Source organism: Ictidomys tridecemlineatus, chromosome 8 (genome assembly GCF_052094955.1).
Source record: "Ictidomys tridecemlineatus isolate mIctTri1 chromosome 8, mIctTri1.hap1, whole genome shotgun sequence".
In the NCBI taxonomy this organism is placed as follows: domain Eukaryota; kingdom Metazoa; phylum Chordata; class Mammalia; order Rodentia; family Sciuridae; genus Ictidomys; species Ictidomys tridecemlineatus.
In genome coordinates, this window is record NC_135484.1 from 99,334,510 (window position 1) to 99,358,638 (window position 24,129).

Below are 24,129 nucleotides of genomic sequence, written 5' to 3' on the forward strand. Positions count from 1 at the left end.
TTCCTACTTCTCTATATTCCCACTGAAGGCCTCATTAACCCCTTCACCAACTGACCATTAGGTCCTCTGCAGGGCTGCAAGTTTCCATTCATTCCCCTCTTCCTACCAGACTGAAGAGATTATCCTAAGCACATGAATCTAATTGACTAAAACCATTTGCAGCAAGCCTTTTTTGAGTCCTGCTGCCCCATCACAGCCCCTGATCCCTCTTGACTTTCAGTGTCCCCAATAGGCCTGAGCCCCACCTGCCCACCTTGGTACTAGCTCATTCATGTGCTGCTTATTGAGCTTCCCCTCTCCTCACGGATTCTCTGCTCTTTGCTCTGACTTTCTGGAATCATCTCCCAAATAAACTATCTGTACCCGAGTCCTTGCCTCTGCTTTTGGGGGAGCATACAAACTAGATTGCTTTCAATGTCTTCCTGTCAGTTTTAAGACTAAGAACTACATTTTAAATGTGACCTACAAATTGCTGCATCATTTGACCGCTGCCTATTTGCTTCAGCCTTGTCTCTTGTCACTGATCCCTTGCCTATTTTTTGCTTTGGTCTCTGCTTCTTGAACTCCTCAAATACCTTTCTGCTCAGATCCTTTATTTCAGATGTCCACTTCATTTCTCCTACTAAATTCTTCTCATTCTTCAGGTCTGAGTTGAAATATCTTTTCATTAGAGAAGTGTTCCGTGATACCTAAGACTAGATTCAAACCCTCTGAGATCCATTCACATATTGCCCTGTATTTTTTCTTCATAGCACTTAGTACAGAAAATTTTGTTTACCTCCTACTACAACCATTAGTTCCAGGAGAGACATTTTTCTCATCACTTTACCCCTAGTGCCTACAAAGTCCCTACCACATAGAGGGGATCAATAATATTTACCATGAATAAAGGAATTGACCACTCAACCAGGAAACACTGTGACAAGGGAAAATGTGTTGGAGTGAGCTGGAGAGATGAAGGTTGGTCTGTTAGTAACCAGCAGTGGGAAAGCTGTGTACCTTCTCTGTATCTTGCTCTCCTCATTTAGTCCATCTGTTTCACAGGGCAGCATAAAAACAAATGAGTGAGTATGACTGTGTTCCCATAAACTTTCATTTATGGAAACTAAATTTTGATTGCATATAATTTTCACATATTACAAAATATTATTCATCTTTTGAGTTGTTTTCCCCAATTAAATTTAAAATGCAAATGCCATTCTTAGCTCATCAACTACATAAAACAAATGTTGGGGTGGATATGTCCTGTGAGTCATCATTTGCCCACCCTGCACTAGAGGGTCTAGAACTGTGCTGTCCAATATATTAGTGAGCTACCATATACAACATTTAAATTTAAATTTAATTGAAATTAAAATTCAGTTCCTACATTGCACTAGCCACATTCCAAGGGTTCAGTAGTCACAGACCTAGTGGCTACTATACCAGACAGCAGAGAACATTTTTATCAACACAGAAAGCTCTGCTGGACAGCTCTGATCCAGACAGAAACAGCCCGAGAGATTTCCTTCCAGGACAAGTTAGCGCATTAGTAGTCGAGAAAGTCCAGGTTCTTTGCACTGTACCATATCACCACTGCTGGGCAATTTTGTGACTTAGGCTTGATTGTAATGTCAACATTTAACAACACTTTTTAAAATGTTGTTTTGGATGTTATATTATTTGGTAGAAATTGAAACCAACTTCAAGCAGTATTGACTAGGTTCAGAATGAAAATGCTTTTTTTAAAAAAAGTTTATTTTGGGAAATAAGTATGCTATTTCTTTCTTCTCTTCTAGAATGAAAAGAAAGTTTTATTCCTGGGAAGAATGCATGAACCTTCGGGAGGTTAAGGTATTTATTAACATATCAGAAATAATTTTTGTTTGGCCAATTAAAATAGATTTATATTATCTTTAGGTTTATAGTTGATATAGTCAGTCTGTTTGTATTTTTTTCACTAATGCTAACAATGTGGGCAAATGATACAGAGTGTTTTAGTCAGCTTTGTATTGCTGTGACCAAAATACCCAATAAAAACAACTTAGAAGAGGAAAGTTTATTTGGGGCTCATGATTTCAGAGGTTATTGGTCCAGAGATGGCTGAATCCATTGCTCTGGGCCCAAGGTGAGGGCCCAGCAGAGAAAACTGCTCAGTTCCTGGTGAGGTCAAAAAATAGAAAGAGAGGAGGGGGAGGGGCTGCAGGACAGATGCACCCTTCCAAGACACACCCCTATGACCCACCTGCCTACAGTTATCACCCAGTCAGTCCATTCACTAGGAAGGACTGATTAGGTTACAGCTCTCACAGTCCAGTCATTTCATCTCTAAACATTCCTGCATTAACACAGAAGTTTTGGGGGGAACCCTATATCCAAAACAAAATATACAGCTATTAGCTGAACACAGAAGATTACTAGGTTATTGTATTAGTGAATGTACTGTTAATAGAAAATTTTATCTTTACTGGAATACTTATGTCAATATATTTCAATACAAATAAGTTGAGAGTATTGATTTAGTGAATTATTGTTGCCTCTAAAGGTGATCATTGCTGGGACCTTCCCTTGTTTGTGTAGTTTTCTTCCTGGATATAACAGCAGTACCAATTTTAGTTTCTTGCTCTAATGATGTGTACTCTATTGTCTGTGGTGGAATTCTTGGATCAAGATGTGAGTTGTGTCAGCATTGCGTAGCATATTTCTTCACATTTACTCAGCCTTCCTGCTGGGGTAATCACTCCTTTCCTTCTTCCTATTCCTTTTTATTTCTATTCTAATTCTCTTCTTTCTATCCAAGTAGATTGACCACTTTGGTTTTGCATGTGTAGTTCTCTTTCTTGTGCACTTGAGTGGTGTTTCATCCACTTAATCTTCTCATTCAGCTCTATTAGAGATGCTAGTAGAGCATTGGAACCAGTTCTGCCTATTCTTCCAGGGGACTCCTGTACATTGAGGAGGTTTCAGGTTTAGAGCAAAGATCTGCCGTCTCTTCCTATAAAGGGTCAGACAGTAGATCTTTTAGACATCATGGACCAAAAGGTCACATAGGGGATATTATATAAGGATATATGTAACAGGATTAAAAATTTTCACAAAATCTTCATTTATGAAATATAAAGAATAATTATAATAGACATTATTTTCTTATCTCATGATATCATTTTTTGTTTTCATCCAATGAGATGAATAATATTCTTTTGTGAGGAGACATCATATGGAACTTAATTAGGTTCAAAGTTAGTGTTTTCTGCTGTCAAATTCTTAGCTTATGGACCATACAAAAACAGGTGGTGAGCTGGATTTTCCCCATGGTTCAGAGTGTGCCAGCCTCTTGCCTACAGAGTATAAACTCTGGTAGATCCAAAAACATGAGATAGGAAAAAAAGGATGATCCAAGGACATTTTCTCAGTGACATGAAGCTCTGAGAGATATCCTTGGCTTAGATGCTAAACCTTTCCTTTTTTGTACAACTAACAGTGTGTTAGTTTTCATGGAAGAAGATCACTCACACAAACAGCTTAGAAAACACAGCATCTTGGGAAGCAAGTGACTGCTTGTCAAGATAGTTGAGGGCACTGCTCCTTATCTGGTGACCACCATCATTCCCTACTTTTATCTTGCCTGCACAGATGCTACATCTCCTGCAAGCACAGTCTTCCTCCCCCCATCTGCCCCTGTTGATCCTTACACAAACATACCAGCATTGGGCTAGAGCCAGCCATGGAATATGGAGGGGAGGGAAGGGAAGGAAGAAGGAGTAGAAAGGAGGTACCTTTCTTCATGTTCTTCATCCCTTCCTCCTTGCTGAAGTCCTTCTCTTCTGCTTGCTGATGCAGAAGGGGGTTGGAAAGGAGTCACTAGAGGACCTTGTTTCCATTTGTCCTGCTTAATTCCAGCAGCAAGAGGAAATGAAGAAAATTCTGCACTTTGGTACTCATTATACAATGGTTTCTTCATCTCTTTTCTTTTGGATTTTCATCTGCCATCTATCCCCGCGTGTACCTGTCAAGATTCTGTAGCTGATGACCTAATACGAGGACAGGAATCCTGGCTCTGTGATATCCCAGTGACATTTTTCTTTGAGCATTGTCTTACGAGGTGCTGTGGTGTTCCAGCTGCCATCCTGAGGTAGCAGGGAGCCTGCAGCCTGCCTACTATGTTCCAGTGCTGTTTGTTTGTTTAACCATCTTAACATCTGATGTGTTAGATCCTTGATCCACCAGTGTTCCCTCCCCATATCTTTAAATTCTTCTTTTCCAATGACTTCTTCCCTCCAGTGTATAAGTATGCCCACCATTCTCCCCATTCCAAACAAATCTCAACTTTCTTCCTCCTTGGTCTTCCACCTCTTTCCTTTCTTTATCTTACGTTTTAAACTTCTCCCTTCAGTGAGCTTTATGTACCATTTACTTTTCAACCAAATTAAATCAGTCATCTTCCTCTGCAACTTTACCAAAGCTTCAAGATTCACCAGAACAACTCAATGTTTTTATATCTGGAACAGATATTATATTATAGAACAGTTTGACCCTTGCTCACTTCTCTAACCAGATTCCAGATAAGCCTCCTTCAGAGTCAAAATGGATGAATCTTATCCTTCAAGTCTGCAGCATAGAGTCTACTCCATTCCCATGCCTTACACAGAATAAGCTTTCCTTATGAGGACTCCTTCCCTCCCTATACACTTGTCTGGATGTAACTCTTATTTCAGTAACATCCTGGAGATGCTGTCAATGGCCACCCAGTTTTTGCTAATTACTCCTGTTTGAAATACTTCTAATATTTCTATCATTCCTGTGATATGATAATTAATATGACTTTCCTTATTCTGTTACATGGATTTTGAATTTATGCACTGTCTTCCCAATTACATTGGTTGCCTCTTAAGAGCAGACACTGTGTCTTATTTATGCCTCAGAATATTATGGGGTCCAGTATGTTGTAATTTTATTTTATTTTTGGTATCAGGGATTGAGCCAATGAACCACATCCCCACTCCTTTTTTATTTTTTTATTTTGAGCCAGGGTCTCATTAAGTTGCTTAGGACCTTTTCTCATTTCCTAAGGCTCGCTTTGAACTTGTAATCCTCCTGCTTTAGCCTCCGAGGTACATTATAGTTTTAGATCCATCCCTGTGGATCCATCCCTGAGGAGGACAGAATTGATTATAAACAACTGGAATTTTCATCCATGGGGACTGTCCCCACGTGGACCACTTACTAGGTTTGCTTTGCTATGTACACTTCTCTGCTCTGATACAGGTGACTTCCCTCTACTGCTTCTTTGAAATCCTTTCATAAGCCAAATAAGGTGCTTCATTCTAGAAATACATCTGTGTAAAGTTAATCATGTGAAGTCTTCCACACAAAGTTTATTCTTTTTATATTAGACTACTATAGACTTTAACTTGTTCATAAGCCTCACTTAGAGACAAGAACTCTTGCCAGACACAGTGGTACACATCTATAGTTTCAGCTATTCAGGGAACTGAGGCAAGAGGATTGCAAGTTCTAGACCAGCCTTAGCAAATTAGCAAGACCGTATCTCAAAACAAAAAAATAAGGGCTGCAGGTGTAGCTCAATGGTAAAACACCCCTGAATTTAATCCTAGTACCACCAAAAAAAAAAAAAAAAGAAAGAAAGAAAAAGAAAAAAAACAAGCAAGCAAGGAAAATAGAGAGAGAGAGAGAGAGCTAGGAGCCACCCTTAGACTTGGGCCAGTAATTTGTGCTCAAAACAGACTTCAGGCTGAGAGCTAAAGGTACTGCACTACTTACTCAGAAATCTCTTCTAGAAAAGCTCTAAAATTGGGTCTGGGGATGTGGCTCAAGCGCCTGGCATGCGTGAGGCCCAGGTTCGATCCTCAGCACCACATACAAACAAAGATGTTGTATCTGCCGAGAACTAAAAAATAAACATTAAAAAAAAAGAAAAGCTCTAAAATTGACTTTGTTTTCTCTAGATGAATTTGCCCTGAGGCTGCTTATCCAAGGACTATCTCCCCTACTGTTTGTGATGCATTTTAAGCAAACAGTCAGAAAAGAAGGCTACAGTCAGGAGAGTTAGTGAATGCTTAAAAGTTAAGCAATGTTTATGTTTGTTACTCATGGAGAACCAGGAATCCAACCCAACTAAAAGAAATAATCATCCTGGTTGGGTCATTCTGGAAGGATCTGGCCAAGACAGCTGAGAATCTGTGCCAGAGAAATGTCTTGGCATGAACTTGTCTTTGGGGAGAAAGTTCCAGAATAGTCTTATTGTGTCCTCATTCACTGACCATATTCCATCTCTCTTCCCAGCTGCTTGAAGTAACTTGATCATATTACACATTCCCAAACTCTGATCCCTTGAGTACCTTATTACTGAATGTCCTTCCAGATTTGGATATTCATTTTTTAACATTTCCATCTTTAAACATTTTTTTTCATTTTATAAAAGGGATGTTCTTTTAAATGAAATTCAGAGATAAAGAGGGCGTTATAATTTGTTATAAATGGACTCACTGCTCTATGAGGAAAAGGCTGTTTGAACTAAAAGATTTATTTTACTGACCAGAGTGAACCTTGGAAGCTTCCTTGAAGGAGTCAGACTATCAAATTCTGATCATCCCAGGAGCAAACTGACAGTTGGGTGTCTCTGGATATTGTGTATGAACAGGATTGCTGCTCACCAATACAGGTTTATTCACCACTAACAGAACTGATGATGCAAACAGAAAGAAGTGTACACCTGGCTATGCTCACACGAACTCACAAAACGACACACGTGTGAGCATGAGTGACCATGTCATGCACCATTTTCTGTAACCCCCTCTTAGTCCTCATCTACCACCTGACTTTTTTATCTTTACTCTTGGAAGCAGAGGAATTTCTCTCATCTTACTGCAGGTCCTTTCCCATAAGGTATCTCTTTCCTCCTCTGCAATTAAAACTCACATTGTAAGAAGGAGCCTTCTAGGTCTCATGGACACACGTGTCAGACAGAATTCAAGAGAATCAGGCTGTCAGCCTCAGTCTATTTGAGCAATATCCTATTTAAAGTCTCTGTACACTGTTAGCTGGTGATCTCAGCCCAAAGCAGCTGCATTCTCCAGTGCTAGAAAATTCAAAGCCTCAGCTTTCTTTATTGGTTCCCTTCTGGCTATTTCCACAGCCTGAATGAATTCCATGGTCTGGAGGGGGTGAGCCTAAAATAGCCCTGGCTTATTGCCGGGTGCTGGGTGCAGCCAGGAATACCAGTTACTGATGGAATGGAGACTTATCTTCTAGTCGGTTCATCAAAATAGTTTTTCTGGGGGTTGGGGTTGGGGCTGTGGCTCAGTGGCAGAGCACTTGCCTAGCACATGTGAGGTCCTGGGTTTGATCCTCAGCACCACATAAAAATAAACAAATAAAAATAAAGGCATGTTCTCCATTTACAACTATAAAAAAATTTTTAAATATTTTTTCTAGGTAAAGTTACTATTGATTTCAGAGAAAAACTGGTAATTACATTAAGAATAAAATATAACTTATGGCATGTGTGTCTGTGGTTCTAAAATTAGGCGTTTCTTCCTGAGCACACATAGGATTAATTTTCTTTTTCAACAACAGATTTTCTCTAAATGTTTTTGTGTTTTTCTTCTTCATGTTTTAGTCACTGAAGAAGCTTAATCATGCCAATGTAGTAAAATTAAAAGAAGTTATCAGGGAAAATGATCATCTTTATTTTATCTTCGAGTACATGAAGGAAAATCTTTATCAGCTCATTAAAGAAAGGTAAAACCCTTTGTCATCATGATCTTAGAAACAAATATTGCAAAGTGGATGTGCTTTCTTTCTCCTTTTGATTATCTCAGTCTCCCAGTTATTTGTCTGGTCATTTAAAGGTCAAGCTACTGGGCCTCTGGGAAGTTGCTCTCAGGGCAACAGTTTTCAGATTTTAAAGATTTAATCCCCCAAAGAAGCTCACAGAGCTTACAGACTGTCTGCAGTTCTGCTTTCCCACAAGGATGTATAGGCAGAGCAGCTACAAGTTGGGGTGGACACAGCTTCATTTATTTTGAGACCTCTGTTGAAAAGTTCTAGGTTTATTTTGGCTCCTGACTTGCTACAGTGCTTAGGTGCTTGCATGGTGGGAAAGGGAGTCTAGTAAAAAACTTACCTGCTATGGTAATTTTGAACTTTGAAAATAGACCTTATAGAACCTCTTGGGCACACTTTCTTGTGGCAAAGTGAATGCCATCCAGAGCATCCCTTTGGGGGCTTTGAGTGAACAAATATCACCTCGATTGTCAACAACAGCATGGGGGCTGTGAGGTTTGCCTACCCGAGAAAAATGTTAGCGTCTATTACAGCTCATAAGGGCTTTATCTAAAAGACCTCAAACTGTTCCCACTAAAATTTTTTAAAGTTTTAATTTATAGCACGAGAAACTTTGGGGTTTTTATATGTTACATTGGAGGGATTTCTGGTATTGTAAATTTCTTCATAATATAACTGAATATATTTGATGTTTATAAGGTATCTCCCTTGTATGGACAAATGATTGTTTTTCTTTGGTATTTATTATCAAACAATCTGACCAAAAATTAGTATACCAGCAATTTTTTAAAAAATTTCTTACTATGTAATCAAAAGGATATGAATGCAGGAGTTTCTTTTTAATACATAAACCCAGATTTATAACTTCATATTCCTCTATCCCATACAGAAACAAGTTGTTTCCTGAGTCTGCTATAAGGAATATCATGTATCAGATATTGCAAGGACTTGCATTTATTCACAAGCACGGTAGGTGATGGATGTGGAGCATTGTGCGTTAAAATAGCAGTGAAATATCATCAAGTAGAAGATGTAGGAAGCACTAGTGTCTTTTGTAACTAACCCCCAGAAAAGGCTGAAGAGTCAAGAGGCTGATAATGAATTTTGAAATATATTATCTTTTGGAACTTTATTTCTGAGTTTTCTTCAATTGTCATGTCCTTGTGTTTTTACTCTTTTTTTAAAAAAAGATTTATTACTGTATTTTAGTTATAGGTGATAGTGGAATTCATTTTAACATATTCATCTATGCATGTCATGTTTTTGTTCTTCAAGTTTTAACATTATGATTATTAGTTTAGACCTAAGAATTATCCTGACCAGGTATATTAATAAGAAACTTCAAATTAAAATTCTGAGACATTTCAGGTGTTATGTTCAACCCACTAACATCCCTCCCTTGTCGCTTCTCATTTTTCTAAGCTATTTGTATTTCAGTTTGTTTTGAAAGGGTTTAAAAGTGAAAGTGGCCTAACATACCATTTGTGTGATACAAGAAAATAAAACAAATTAAAAATTAGCAAAATGAAGGAAGAGGCAAAAGCAAAATAGGGCATAGATAGCTAGGCGTGAGTTTAATCCTTAAGATGCATATTAGCAACTTTTATTTCAGTAGAAGCAGGCCACAGATTTGGTTCTGAGCTTCATTTCATATCAAGCAAAATGTGAAACTTGACCAATTAAAACATATATTATTTCCCTGAGGTAAGAACAGATCAGTTGCACAAGAGAAGCAGAACTACTCTTTTTTTTTTCCTCCTGGGTGCTAGAGATTGAACTCAGGGGCACTCAACCACTGAGCCACATCCCCAACCATATTTTGTATTTTATTTAGAGACAGGCTCTCACTAAGTTGTTTAGCGCCTTGCCCTTGCTAAGGCCGGCTTTGAACTTGCCATCCTTCTGCCCCAGCCTTCAGAGGAGGTGCTGGGATTATAGGCGAGAACTATTCTTGATACTAATACCAGAGAGAAACTTGACCCTTTAGACGGATAGTATGTTACATGACTTTGTAAAAAACATAGTGATGGCTGTGTAAGGCAGCTTTGTGTCATATTCCTCAATGTAGGCTAATTAGATCACCTGATTAAAGACAACAGGGATGATCCATTAGTATGGGGAGAAATTTAGACTATCTAGAGGAAAAGACAACTCTGTATGCTTCAGGAAATTCTCTATTTTGATTTTTCTTCTTAGCTGAACTTTTGAAAGTTTTTAAGCAGCAATGAGTTTGAGGACTTGACTGGTCTTTGTTACTAACTGAATGCAGAACCCACATGGGGTTAGATCAATAACCATGTGAGCACAGAGCTGCCAGATGGACATATCTATGGATGGAGCCAGAAGTCCTCTGAGAAGGTCATCTGAGGTCATTTAAACATACAGACAGATGGGCAAGTGACTGATTTTGCACAGGCCGAATACATTCACTGTTAGTCTGAACATGTTGTTGGTGTTGCAAAAACTGCACCAACAAATGAGTTTTGTTACTCAATAAGGTGACTGAATTGAAACCCTTTGACAACACCATCAGTTTAGGTTTGATGTAAATTGGCAGTGAGGAGAAAAGTCTTGTGTTGCACAGGTGGCACAGTGTATCTGGAATCATTACCAGCTTTCTCTTCACCCCCTAAGTAGCCCCTCACAGAGATTAAATGGAACACAAATGGCTAAACACAGGCTATCCACGCAAATCCCTGTCCGCCTCAGGCAAGTGCAGAGTGGTCAGCATGACCCAAGCAGGACTGAGTTAAATCATGAACCGGTTCTAGTAAAAAGCATCTAGTACAATTCACTTGTGATTCATTCCACTGATATTCATGCACATTCACTTTGGCCTTTGTCCACAAGCAATCAAAGGGGATAGTATGAATTTGCAAAACACTAAAAACTTCTGACATGTTGTCTTAGAGACAAATAGAAGGGTACTTACTAAATTTAAGAGCTCAAGGAAAAGAAATGATGAGACATCAAAGGGGTTTTTCAAAAGACAAAGGTCAACCAGCTTGCTTTCAGGTGGGTTGATCACAGCGTTTTAGCTCTTCAGACTGTTTGCTCAGTACTAGAAACCAAGTGGACCTAAAAGAAAGTAAATATTCTTCAGCTTTCTTTTCTTTTCCTTTTTGCTACTTGTCACAAGACTCAGATATTTGTTGCCAGGAAGAACTTGCAGGCTTTCATTCAGGTCTTTACCTAATCAAATGGATATCTATATGTCTGTATACCTATATAGAGAGATTGATTCCCCATCCCCCTTTTTGGGGATTGAATCTAGGGGTGGTCTACCACTGAGCTACATCCCCATTAGTGAGATGGAGTCTCAGTAATTTATTGAAGCTAGCCTGGAACATGTAATCCTCCTGCCTCTGCCTCCTGAGTTGTTGGGATTATAGGTATATGACACCACTACGGTTAGAATCCGTATCTATATACAAACACATACACACCACACATAGCCCCCCAAATACATGTGTATGCATATATATATGCATCCCATCCATATGACCACATAGTTATATGTATCTACATATATACTCATCCCACGTATACAAATATCCGTGCATGTACAAACATATATATATTTAAAATAAAATTTAACACCATTTATCAAAACAATCCTTTGGAACACTGTCCTTGCATGCCTTAGACATTTGCACTGTGTAGAAATGGTTCAAGGGAAGGCTCAGCTATGGAGAAGATCAGACCTCTGCTTTTATAACCTTAGTTCCTTTGCCATTATCAAAGATTCTTTTGGACACTTTTCCATGGCAGCCATGTATACAGTTCTACTTTGAGCTTAATAAAGCTTCATCTGTTACCTTATTTATCTCTTCCCAACTTCTCAGGTAAAGAGAACAGATGGTGTCTGTTCCTATCAAAGAAGTGGAAACTGAAGTTCAGAGAGGCTTAAAAACCAGAGGTTCCATGCAATAGAGTGTTAAGAGTTCAGATCATCTGTGCCCATCTGCCATGCCTCACTAGAAAAACCTGTCTGTTCTCAAAGAGAACAGAGAGTATGAAATGAAGAAAATAATGATTTTAAGTGGGATTGATACTGATTGTACAGGTCCTGTTTTATGGTCATTGATAAATGATTTTTAGAAATTCATATGGCTTTCAAATGGTATTGACTTGACTTTATCTAAGTTTGCATGTATTTCTGTATTATTTCTTTCCTCCAGTGATGGGAAAAATATCTAAAGCACTTCACTGAGTTGTCTTGTGAGTCTCAGACTCTTCCCTGGTAGCTCGTTCTCACTGTAGGAAGGTACATTCTGTCCCTGGGGAATAGACTCCTCTGAGAGGGAAGAACAGCACTGTAGGTAGTTGCTATGGCCGTATTTCATGTCACGGAGTATTCCCCCCGCCCAGTGGGAATGAATACACAGCTCTATATTGGTACTGATTGAACAATGTCAAAGCATACATACTTTGAAGAAATTAAATAACTAAAGCAAACTGGCCATTTCATCCTTGACCTTCCCTTATAAATATCCAGGTCATACTTCCCCATGCAGGTAATAGAAATGCACTAGGTGGTTTGGAGGACAAAGTTTTGCCCCAAGAGGTGGTTCTCTGCTTCTTTGTCTTACTACTATCTGGCTGAGCATGACCTATACACAGTTCTTTACATTTCTGTGCTTGCAGTTCTTATGGTCTTCTAGGGAAAACAATTATTGGTGTAAATTCAGTATTTATCTAAAATTAAAACATCTACAGCAGGAAGGTGGGCTACATAAATTCATAGAGTTTAAATATTCTCTGGTCATTTCCGTATGTTTATATCAGATTCATTAATGAATTAGAACAGTGTGGTACAGGGAAAAGCCTTGAGTTTTCCTTGCCCATTTGTTATCAACAAAAAAAGTCAGCACAACAGATTTCTGCCAAGATGAAAGGGAAAATCCCTTTGTTGTTCAACTGACATGCAGCCTCCTGAACTTAAATTGTAGGTCTGTTCCCAGTTTTGAACAAGAAGGCTCTTATCATAACATCACTCTGCTATGGTGTGATCTCTGAATTACCCAGCTATAAGGATTTCCATTGTCAATTAGGAATCCAGAGGAAAAAATGGGCCCATTGTTATGGCCATATTATGCTCATCAGCAGAACACATATCCTGCTAGGAATCAGATCAGAGTTGTCCTGCTACTGTACCAATGTTAAGTGGAATGGATACTAATTGTGCAGGGCCTGTCCCATGTTCATTGATAAATGATTTTTTAAGACTTTTATGGATTTTGTTGGTTGACTTTGGTTAAGTGCCTATGTACCTGCTTATTATTTCTTTCCTTCAGTAATGGAAACAAAATACCTAAAGCCCTTCACAGTTGGAGCACATCAGGAGCTTACAAGCCTTAATTCTTAACTGCAAAAAAAGATGGTTGTATGCTTGTGCATTCTGACAGATTGTTCGGCGGGTAAAATGAAAGAATTTTTCTAATGCTAATACTAATAATGACTAGTTCTTCCAAGGTGCTGATGTGCCAAGCACCACACTAAAAGCTTTATAAATATATTTAATACTGTAAAACAACCCCATGACGTATGTGCTATTTTCTGTCCAGGTAGGGAAACTGAGACAAAGTTAAGTGATTTTTTTTAGTCAGTTAGTAACAGCATTGGGATTTGAAATGAGGTAACCTGGTAGGTCTGTACACTTAACTCCTAAGCTGTTTTGCTTTTGACATGAAAATAGTAATGTTTTGTTAAAACAGAAAAAAAAATCACTCTGTATGACATAAGGGTCTTTTTTTTTTTTGAAAGAGAGAGAGAGAGAGAGAGAGAGAGAGAGAGAGAATTTTAATATTTATTTTTTTAGTTTTCGGTGGACACAACATCTTTGTTTGTATGTGGTGCTGAGGATCGAACCTGGGCCGCACGCATGCCAGGCGAGCGCGCTACTGCTTGAGCCACATCCCCAGCCCAACATAAGGGTCTTATACTTTTAATTCTAAGAGATAGAACTCAGGGGCATAAGGCTAGTAAAAGCTAATTGTGATCTTATTCAGTAATTAAGAGGGTTAGATATTCTACAGACATATCCATGAATGTATCATAAAGGCTTATACCTGAAGACTGTATAACAGGTATAACATATGTCAACTGACAGTTTTCAACAGTCTCTTTTAAGAGTCTTTTGCTATTAATGTTTTTCCTTGACATTTTCTCTCTGATTGTTTTAGAGGGAAACAATTAGGAGTGCAAAAGGGATGCTGCTTAGAAGGATGTGTGGGGACTTGGGATCCTCATTCTCCTCATTTCATTGGTGCACATGTTCTCTGAGGAAGGAGGATGAGAGGACTCAGTGGGGACAGAGGATAGAGCCTGTCTGTGGGAGGAAGAGGCTGATATTTACAGGAGCACACTCAGGTGGATACAGAGTACCTGGTCAGGAGCATGAGGATGATGCTCCTCCAAGTACAAATCAATGTGATAGGATGAACTGAGCAGGGAGAAGACATGGATTTTTTGAGGTGGGTGTTATAGATGGAGTTGCCTTGGGGTGGGAGAGGCTGGAGGATAGTGAGTCATTATAAGAGAAATACCACATTATTTTGGAAATAATAATTGCCCCAATTAGAGGAAAACAAAGAAGAAAAAACAGCATTAATCTGGTCTTGAGAGTACCAAAACCATGGACCATGATTTAGCTGTATGGAAAGAGTGGAGCTTGACACTGATAGAGCTATGACACATTTCTTGGTCAGACTGTGAATAATTCATCTACCCCACCCCCTCCATGACTCAGTTTTCCCATCTGTTCAGTAAGAAAATGGTTTCTGCCATTTCTTTTTCACTGGAATGTTTTTAATGCTCTGAGTTTCTATAAACCCTGGCCTCACAGTTCATATCTTTTCAAGGGTCACTGGAATCCTCCTAGGTGTATTCACAAAGGTCATGCTTGAATAACTATTCTTTACACATTCTTCAGCCATGTCTAGGATGGGAGCATCTAGCCAGGCCTTCTGGGAGCTGGAGGGTGCTCTGAAGAACAGAGGGTCCAAACACAATGACTCAGTTATACCAAAGCTTATAACAGACATCACCCACTCTGGGGGATGGGGATAAACTTTATTTAATTAGGCTGATAATAAGTCATTCAAATTTGTCCTTATCAGAAATTCTTTTCTTTCATTTTAAAGGCCATTCCTGACTAATATTGAATTACTCTTTGTACTAGACAAGTTGACAGCCTCAAATTTGGTTCTTAATGTAATTTAGGTTTGATTTGCTATTAATTTGATTAGGATACTTCAAGGAATTGGTATAAGGAAGGCTATTAGGTATATTATCAGATGTCAAGATGAAGAGTAAAGCAGTGACCTGTACATATAATTTTATGGTATACATACAAACACACATATACACATACATACACGTACACACACACATACACACCTATGCTATAACAATCACCAACTTTTTGTACCTGTCTCTGTATAGCCCAGGGCTGTCTCCTTTGATCTCATCAGTGCCTTGGGTTATGAAAAAGCAGCAGTTCTGTGGTGAAAGAAAGAACTTTCTCCTCTCATTTGAGTCCATCTTGAATGTATTTGATAAATTCTGTATCTCCATCCTTTTATGTGTGAGCTAGATTATAGGCTCCATAACCATATTCATCTGTCCATCTAAGCTAGCTTTTGCCCTGCAGATCCCTCACTATGCCATAATATAGTCCATGTGGAACTCAACCCAATACTAAGCCCTGTTTTCTTCAGAATGATAAACAGAGAGGAATATCTTTTCACTGTAACACTGTTGTTTCCCATGGTACATTACACATAGTGCATTTTCACATGTGACCAGGTCACAATTGCCCTTTCCCTAGGGCAGAGACAGTTTTTGGAAAATGACCTTGACTAACAGATTTAGTCTTGCTGGAACTCCCTCTGTGGCATGCAAATTCAGCTCTGCGCCTTCACTATCTCCTGCTTCACTGCTTCAGAGCCACTGCTCTTCTTTCTCAGTCATCGGTTCCTGTCTTGTGAGCCTTCTTCCTTGCACTCTGCCCCCAGCTCTGCTCTGCTGTCTATTGACCCTGCCTTCTTGGCCCAAGTAGATATATTCAGCTCCTTCATGTTCCCTACAAGCCCACACAAATCTTTTGTTTAATCAACAAGAATTTATTATGAGACCACCATGTCCTGACCTTGTGTTAGGCATTCAGTAGAAATATAAATGTGGCCTCTAATGTGCTTCTAATTTAAGAATAATGGTTAGCATATCTAAAAATGACAGAGCTCTAAAGAAGTTCAGAGGGAAGGCCTATTGTATGCCCAGAGGCATAAAGAGAACTAAGAACCACAGGCATTTGGATTGCTTCTGAATCCACACAGCTGATCTGTGGATTGCCTGGCATAGCCCCTCTGAATATTTCTTGCTAGAATAAAGGAATGAAGAAGGCTAGCATGTTAGAAGGGCTTCATGGAAGCAAGGAAATTCAAAATAAGTCTTGAAGAATGGCAAAGTTGGGATTGTTGTAGACAAAAAAGGAACAAGAGTACAATAATATTAACCAGAATAAATGCAACAAACTTAAAGGGAATGAAGAATTTTACTTGATCGGAACACATTTTATACAAACCGATGAAAAGTGTTAGAAAATACATTTATCTGTTTAGGTGGGATAAAAGGAGTACAACCTTGTTAAATAGTCTTAAAAATGCAGTGGGAGGTGTTTTTGTCTGTGTGGATAGGAGCATGGCAAGGTAAAGATGGTGCCTAGGTAATCAGCATGTGTGGGGATCCAGTGAAACTGGAGCTAGGCGAGTGTGTAAAAACACAGTGAGACAGAGGCAGACAAAAGAGCAAGTGTTGGGGAGGCTTGAAGGGGTAGACAGGGATGGATAGGGGATACTGCAATGGAAAAGGCACCACAATCCCATCACTGTCTGTGGAAGGATGGACTCAGTATGACTACAAGGTATTTAGCAATTTCATCAAAGATTTGAGAAGGAGAGATGATTTGGAAGAGGAGAAAAACAGTTTGCCCAAGCTGATAAGGGGTATCAGCTTGCTATGTTATTAGAGAGGAGTAGAGATGGCATATTAGAGATGTAAATTATCAGCACAGAGGAGGTCTAGGAGTAGTGTAGGTCTTCAGTGATGGCTATTAATTTCTCTCATAATGTGCTGGTTAGTCCAGCTCTCACAACATTGCCAATGGTGACATATAATAGTGCATCAATTGAGCTGTATTTCCAGTTTGGGCATCCCGTTGAGATTTAGCATCACACCGAATGCTGTCCATGTTGGTAAGACAGTCAGAGAGTGGGTAAAAATTTCTGAACACTAGGTGTTTGAGAAAACCTAGAAGGCTGTCATGGTGAATATCTCCTGCCTGTGCCATCAGAGCACCACTGCAGCTGACATGGCTTTTCATTTGATGAGATTCCTTTGCCTTTCACAATGTGAGCTACAGATACACCTCGGTACTTCATTAGGCAAAGTAATAAGCACTTAACATTTAAACATGTGTCACAACATGCATTGGAATCTCAGGCATAAGTAGATCATATTCATAAATCCTTTGTCTTTTAAAAAAATTATAACTGTGATATAAACTCAATACCCATTAAGACTGTTTTCTTTTGAAATTGTTTCAATCTCAATTTTTTTTTTTTTTCCTGACTGATTTGGGCAAAGTAGGAGTGGTATTTTTCCCTTGAGTGACAGTTTGTTTTACAAAGTTATCTCAGTTCATGGGTTTTGGTATTTTAAGTGAAGTTTTCTCTTATAAAAGAAAAATCTTTTACAAGAAGATGATCAACTTTTAGGTGATTTTGCAAAGGTAAATGATTGAAGTCCTGTGAGAAGACCAAAACTTTGTGTGTTATTGTGGGATGGATGCATAGTCTTTGGTATCCTATCAGAGTGCTAACCCTAAGTTGTAGCTGTTATAGGAAGAGCAGTACGGCTGCAAAGAGTAATGCAGCAGACTTGCATTTGGATTCTTCTTTGTTCCTCCAGGCTTTTTCCACCGGGACTTAAAGCCTGAGAACCTCCTCTGCATGGGACCAGAACTTGTGAAAATCGCAGACTTTGGATTGGCCCGAGAAATCCGATCAAGACCTCCATACACAGACTACGTATCTACCAGATGGTGAATACTGTTTTTTTTTTTCCTCAGAATTACTTAAGAGCACTTATTTTAAAAGATACCATTCTAGGGAGGGTTGATTGTCAATCAGAAGCAGTAACTTGTCACAAGAGGAGGAGTGCAGTCTGAACACTGGTTTGTAGGTGTGTTGGCATTGGACACAGTTAAAAATTTGGATGTAAATAATTTTTAAGGAAACCCATCATGCTCCTCCATAGTATGAATAAGATGCTATATATAGACCTTCCTGAAGAAGGAGTCATAAAAGATTCTCCAGGGGCTGGGGCTGTAGCTCTGTGGTTGAGCGCTTGCCTCGCATGTGTGAGGCACTGGGTTCGATCCTTAGCACCACATAAAAATAAATAAGTAAATAAAATAAAGATTAAAAAAGAAATTTTTTTTTAAAAAGAAGATTCTCCAAAGACCTATCTGAAAGACCATTTCATTGCTATTACTAAAACTTTCAGACCCTAGGAACTGATACACAGCTTGCCATGATCAAGAAGTAGCCCCCACATGCTTTATTTTCTCTTTTCCTTTCTCTCCTGTCTCTCTTCCTCTCAAAGATGCTAAAGAGAAGAGTCTTATAGAGAAATGCTCAATAGAAAATAATGTCAATAGAGAAGCACTACTTTTGGACAGCAGCCATGGCAGAAGCCAAGTCCTCTAAAAGTTCATGTACCATACTGAACTAGAAAGAAAACAAATATATAAATTTTGCTGAGAACTGCTTGCTATTTAATTTCTGGCCAGTGGAAGTGATAGCTATCAGTTAACTTTGTCCCTCCAGGTACAGGGCTCCAGAAGTTCTCCTGAGGTCTACCAACTACAGCTCCCCCATTGACATCTGGGCTGTGGGCTGCATCATGGCAGAGGTGTACACCCTCAGGCCACTCTTCCCTGGGGCCAGTGAAATTGACACGATATTCAAAATTTGCCAACTGTTGGGGACACCAAAAAAGGTAATGATATGAAACAAAGGCCTGTGGGCCAACGCCAATGACTTCTCATCCCTTCCTATCTTCTCCACTTTGGACTTCCTGGCAATGTTCCCTGAAATTTCTCTATTTCTGTGCCTTGCACAGGCACTTTGTCTGAGTGACTGTCTCTGTGCGACCAACTCCTGCTTTTCTTCCAAGGCTCCCCATCTCCCTCCCCCCACCACTGTTTCTCCAGTCTCATCTTCATCTTTTGCTGTGTTCGGCATTATTAATGTAATTATCTGTTTATAGATCTCTCTTGGACCATAAGCTCATTCAGAGCAAAGATTTGTCTTGTGTTTATTTATGTCCCAGCACCATTTCTGGTATGAGTTAGACCCTCAAAAATTTTTTTTAATCATTTACATGAATCATTATTGCCACTTCTTCAAGAAGGTTTCCAAAGTCCCCTGCTAGCATTTGTCCTTCCTCTGCCCATCTGTAGCTATACCTTTCTTGTGTCTTTTTTTACTCTGTATTATTGTGTTTTTAAATAAATGACCTATTTTCTCTATTAAGGATAGTGATATTCTTCTTCTTTTTTTTATTGATCTCAAGGTCACCTAACCAAGGGACAGTGATATTCTTAAGTGTAGGATTTATATTGAATTTTTTTTTTTGATATTCAGTAACATTAAATGTTCACTCAGAAACCATCTAAGTGAATGGATGTTTTAAGATATACATAGTGCCACTTGGCTTTAGAAAAAAAAGTAGTGGGGGAGGCAATGATATATCAGGATGTGTCTTACAGAACAGTAGTGTTAGAACTAGAAGGAACCTTAAAGACCAGTTCCTCAGCACTTTCTGTTATTTGTTCTAGCATTCAGTGTCCCATAAGTTTGATACACAAAAAAAGTGGGGAGCCAGAGATGGGGTGGAGTAGCTCTCTTTCCACTTGTTTCCTCAGCATGTGTATTTCAAATCATCAGGTTGAGATATAATAATATGAAGGGTTTCAAACATTTAACTAGGAGACTGAGGCGGGAGGTTTGCAAGTTCAAAGCCAGCCTCAGTAAAAGCGAGGCACTAAGCAACTCAGTGAAACCCTGTCTATAAATAAAATACAAAATAGGGCTAGGGATGTGGCTCAGTGGTCAAGTGCCCCTGAGTTCAATTCCTTGTACCAAAAACAAGAACAAAACAAAACAAAAAGACATTTAACCAGGACAAGGTGTTTTGTTTTATTTTGTCTTTTCCCCACAAATATCTCATTAGCAATTTCTAAAACCTTTGTCTCCTGGCACACAGTTGGGGAAATACTACTTTGGTACAAACCCCAAATTTCAAGAGATGGATTATCTTACGTAAAGGTCATAAAACAATTTGGTGTGTCTCTTCTGCAATTCCCCAGAATTCATGTTCTTCAGAGTCTCTTCAATGTGACTGTGTGTCTCATCACATACCCTGCTGCCTCAATCACTGTGGTAGCGCAGTGGCATGATTGCCTATCCAGATGGGCACACTTGAGGCACAGCGATTAGGTGAGAAAGACTTTCTGTTTTTTTCTTTTTTCAGACGGACTGGCCTGAAGGCTACCAACTTTCAAATGCTATGAACTTTCACTGGCCCCAGTGCATACCCAATAACCTGAAGACCCTGATTCCGAATGCTAGCAGTGAAGCAATTCAGCTCCTGAGAGACATGCTTCAGTGGGATCCCAAGAAACGGCCAACAGCTAGTCAGGTTTTTCCTCCATTTTCTGCCTTCTGATGCATTTCTTATGAAGTTCATATCTAACTCTGATTTCACATGGGAAATATTTAATATTATGGGTGAAAAATTGTATTGAATACCACTAGTGGTAAACACATAAGAACTTTAAATAGCTTGAGACTTACAGTGTATAATTAAAGAGGTTAAACAATTTAGTTGCTTTGAAAAATGTCATATATTCACAGGATACATCACCATATATGTACAAATTAAAATAAACAGATATACATATCTGTCTTTGGAAAATGTTTTTAAACATATTCTCTATGAGTTAAGATTAGAGAGTAGTGGGTGTTGAAAGGTAACCTGATACCTTGAGAGAATGACAGATGGGATGAGGTCAGGCTGAATATCTATAATTCCTATTTTGTAGCACCTTATGGTTTACAAACTCCTGAATGTGTTTTATGTGATTTTAACCTGATGAGGACTCCATGAGATAGGCATTTTTATTTTCACCTCCATAACTGAGAAAACTGAATCTCAGAAAGTTTAAGTGATTTGTCCTGATTGCTCATCCAGTAACTAGTATGGAGAATGCGGCCAGCTGCAGTCCTGTCGTGCAGATGGCAGGTCTCTGAATGACTTCATGCCTTCTGGCTTCTCACCCACCCTCCCCTAAGCCACTGTGAATTAAATTATGAAGAGCAGCCAAAAGAGATGTGATGCTGTGAGCTCTGACCCCTCACCTGCCTACTGCAAGCCTCCTGTTGACTTAGTTGTACCTGACTCTTTTTCTCAACTGGTCTCATGACAATTAACGCTGCTCAGAGAATCGAATGAATAACAGATTCTTTTTTTTTTATTTGTTATTTTTCAATATACATGACAGTAAGGTATATTTTTACATACTATGCATACGTGGAGGATAACTTTCCGTTTTGGACCAGGGACTGAACTCAGGGGCATTTGACCACTGAACCACATCCCTAACCCTATTGTGTATTATATTTAGAGACAGGGTCTCACTGAGTTTCTTAGTGCCTCACTTTTGCTGAGTCTGGCTTTGAACTCACTATCCTCCTTTATCAGCCTCCCAAGCCACAGGAATTACAGGCATGCACCACTGTGCCCAGCAACTTCCCATTCTTGTGGTTGTGCATGATATAGAATTTTACTGGTCATGTATTCATATATGAACATAGGAAAGTTATGTCGGATTTATTTTACTGTCTTTCCTAATCCCATGCTCCCTCCCTTCCTTTCATTCTACTACTTTGACTACTCCATTGAATTTCTGTTCTCCTCTCCCCTCATGACTTTAGTCTGTGTTAGCATCCACATATCAGAGAACATTTGGCATTTGTTTTTGGGGGGACTGGCTTATTTCACTTCACATGATAGTCTCCAGTTTCATCCATTTACCAGCATTTCATCCATTTACCATGATTTCATTCTTCTTTAGGGCTAAGTAATACTCCTTTGCGTATGTGTACCACATTTTATTTATCCATTCATCTGTTGAAGGGCACTTAGGTTGGTTCTATAGCTTAGGTATTGTGAATTGAGCTGTGACAAACATTGATGTGGCTGATTTTAAGTCCTTTGGGTATATACCGCGGAGTGGGCTACTAGGTCAAATGGTGGTTCTATTCCTGGTTTTCTGAGAAATCTCCATACTGCTTTTCAGAGTGGTTGCACCAATTTGCAGTCCCACCAGCAATGAATCAGTGTACCTTTGTCTCCACTTCCTCACCAACATTTATTGTTACTTAATAATTGCCATTCTGACTCAAGTGAGATGAACTCTTCAGTGTAGTTTTAATTTACATTTCTCTAATCCCTAGAGATGTTGAACATATTTTCCTATATTTGTTGACCATTCGTATTTCTTCTTCTGTGAAATGTCTGTCCAGATTCTTTGCCCATTTATTGATTAGGTTATTTGGATTTGGGGTGTTGTTTTCAGTTTTCTTTGCCCATTTATTGATTAGGTTATTTGGGTTTTGGGTGTTGTTTTATCCTGGAGATTAATGTTCTACATGAGATGCAGGAAACAAAGATTTTCTCCAATTCTGTGGACTGTCTCTCACATTCTTGATCATTTCCTTTGCTGTGAAGAAGCTTTATAGTTTGATATGATCCCACTTATTGATTCTTAATTTTACTCTTACACTTTATAAAGGAATCTTATTGAAAAAGTTGGTTCCTAAACTGATGTGATGGAGAGTTGGGCCCACATTTTCTTCTAGTAGGCTCAGGGTCTCTGGTAATGCTAGGTCCTTGAGCTACTTTGTGTTGAGTTTTATGCAGGGTGAGAGACAGGGGTTCAATTTCATTCTGCTACATATGAATTTCCAGTTTTCCCATCACCATTTGTTGAAGAGTCTATGTTTTCTTCAATTTATGTTAATGCGCCTCTGTCTAGTTAGAGATAACTATGTTTATGTGGGTTTGTCTCTGTGTCTTCTGTTCTGTTCCATTGGTCTTCAAGTCTGTTTTTGTGCCAATACCATGCTGTTTTTGTTACTATAGCTCTGTAGTACAATTTAAGGTCTGGTATTGTGATGTCTCCTGCTTCATAAGTGAACAATTCTAATCAGAGATGGTTTGGTGGGGATATATAAAGAAAATGATAATGTGATGTTAGAATTGGTGGTAGTTGGAGAGATGATAGTTGTGAGAAAAATGAAGGAGTGTAGAAAAACATTTTCCCAAGGACTCAATGAAGAAATTGCTATAATCTGGTGCCCCAGGACTCTGACTCACTCAAGAGAGTTGGAAAGCTTTCTGAAATGTCCCTCTTGTGGTGACATTCACAAACAGCTTTAGGGCAGAAAGGAAGATTGCTGATGAACCACTTTTTAAATATATATATATATATATATATATATATATATATATACACACACACACACATATATATACATACACACACCCCCCCACACACCCCCTAGGGATTGAATCCAGGAGTACTTTATCACTGAGCCACATCCCTAGTCCTTTTTACTTTTAATTTTGAGACAGGCTTTCAAGAAGTTGCTTAGAGCCTCACTAAGTTGCTATGGGTGGCTTTGAACTTGTGATCCTCTTGTCTCAGCTTCCTGAGCCACTGGACTTATAGGCATGCGCCACCATGCCCAGCTGAGCCATTATTTTAAATGATGCAAGAGATGGAAAGAAAAAGATTCTATAACAGGGAATCAAGAGAGGAATGTGTGCTCTTAAGAATAGTGTCAGAAAAGCTAAAAATATCTCGGATCAATCCAGACTTGTTTGAATGCCTAGCACTACAGAGAAGACTTTCCAAGTTAAAAGCCAGAATTCAAGACCTCTATAAGGGTACCCGTATTATTTTCCTCTGTGTCTACATTTATGTATGATTGTTCCTGATGTTTACAACTATGTCCCAGAGTGATGAAGAAATACTGTTGTTTTCAACAACATCTAGACAACCAAAGAAGGGAATACAGGTCATTTTTCAAAAAGATTTATAAACCCCAGAAATTCAAGATTTATCCCTTGGTTATCCTGAAAACTTGATAATCCAGAACAACTGGCAACTAAACCTTGTCTTGCTGGGGAAGGTTTAACTATGTCATGTGT

General features: G+C 38.9%; 1 protein-coding gene across 2 annotated transcripts in view; it reads left to right on the forward strand.

Moving 5' to 3' along the window:
* Positions 1-24,129, forward strand: part of Cilk1 (ciliogenesis associated kinase 1) — a 38,648-nt gene that overhangs the window by 1,397 nt on the left and 13,122 nt on the right. For both annotated transcript variants that reach the window (XM_078019880.1, XM_021721828.3), the window contains exons 2-7: positions 1,779-1,833; positions 7,619-7,740; positions 8,675-8,754; positions 17,758-17,890; positions 18,678-18,849; positions 20,386-20,553. In XM_078019880.1, coding sequence (XP_077876006.1) covers positions 1,779-1,833; positions 7,619-7,740; positions 8,675-8,754; positions 17,758-17,890; positions 18,678-18,849; positions 20,386-20,553 — 730 coding nt within the window. The remainder of the gene's footprint in view (positions 1-1,778; positions 1,834-7,618; positions 7,741-8,674; positions 8,755-17,757; positions 17,891-18,677; positions 18,850-20,385; positions 20,554-24,129) is intronic.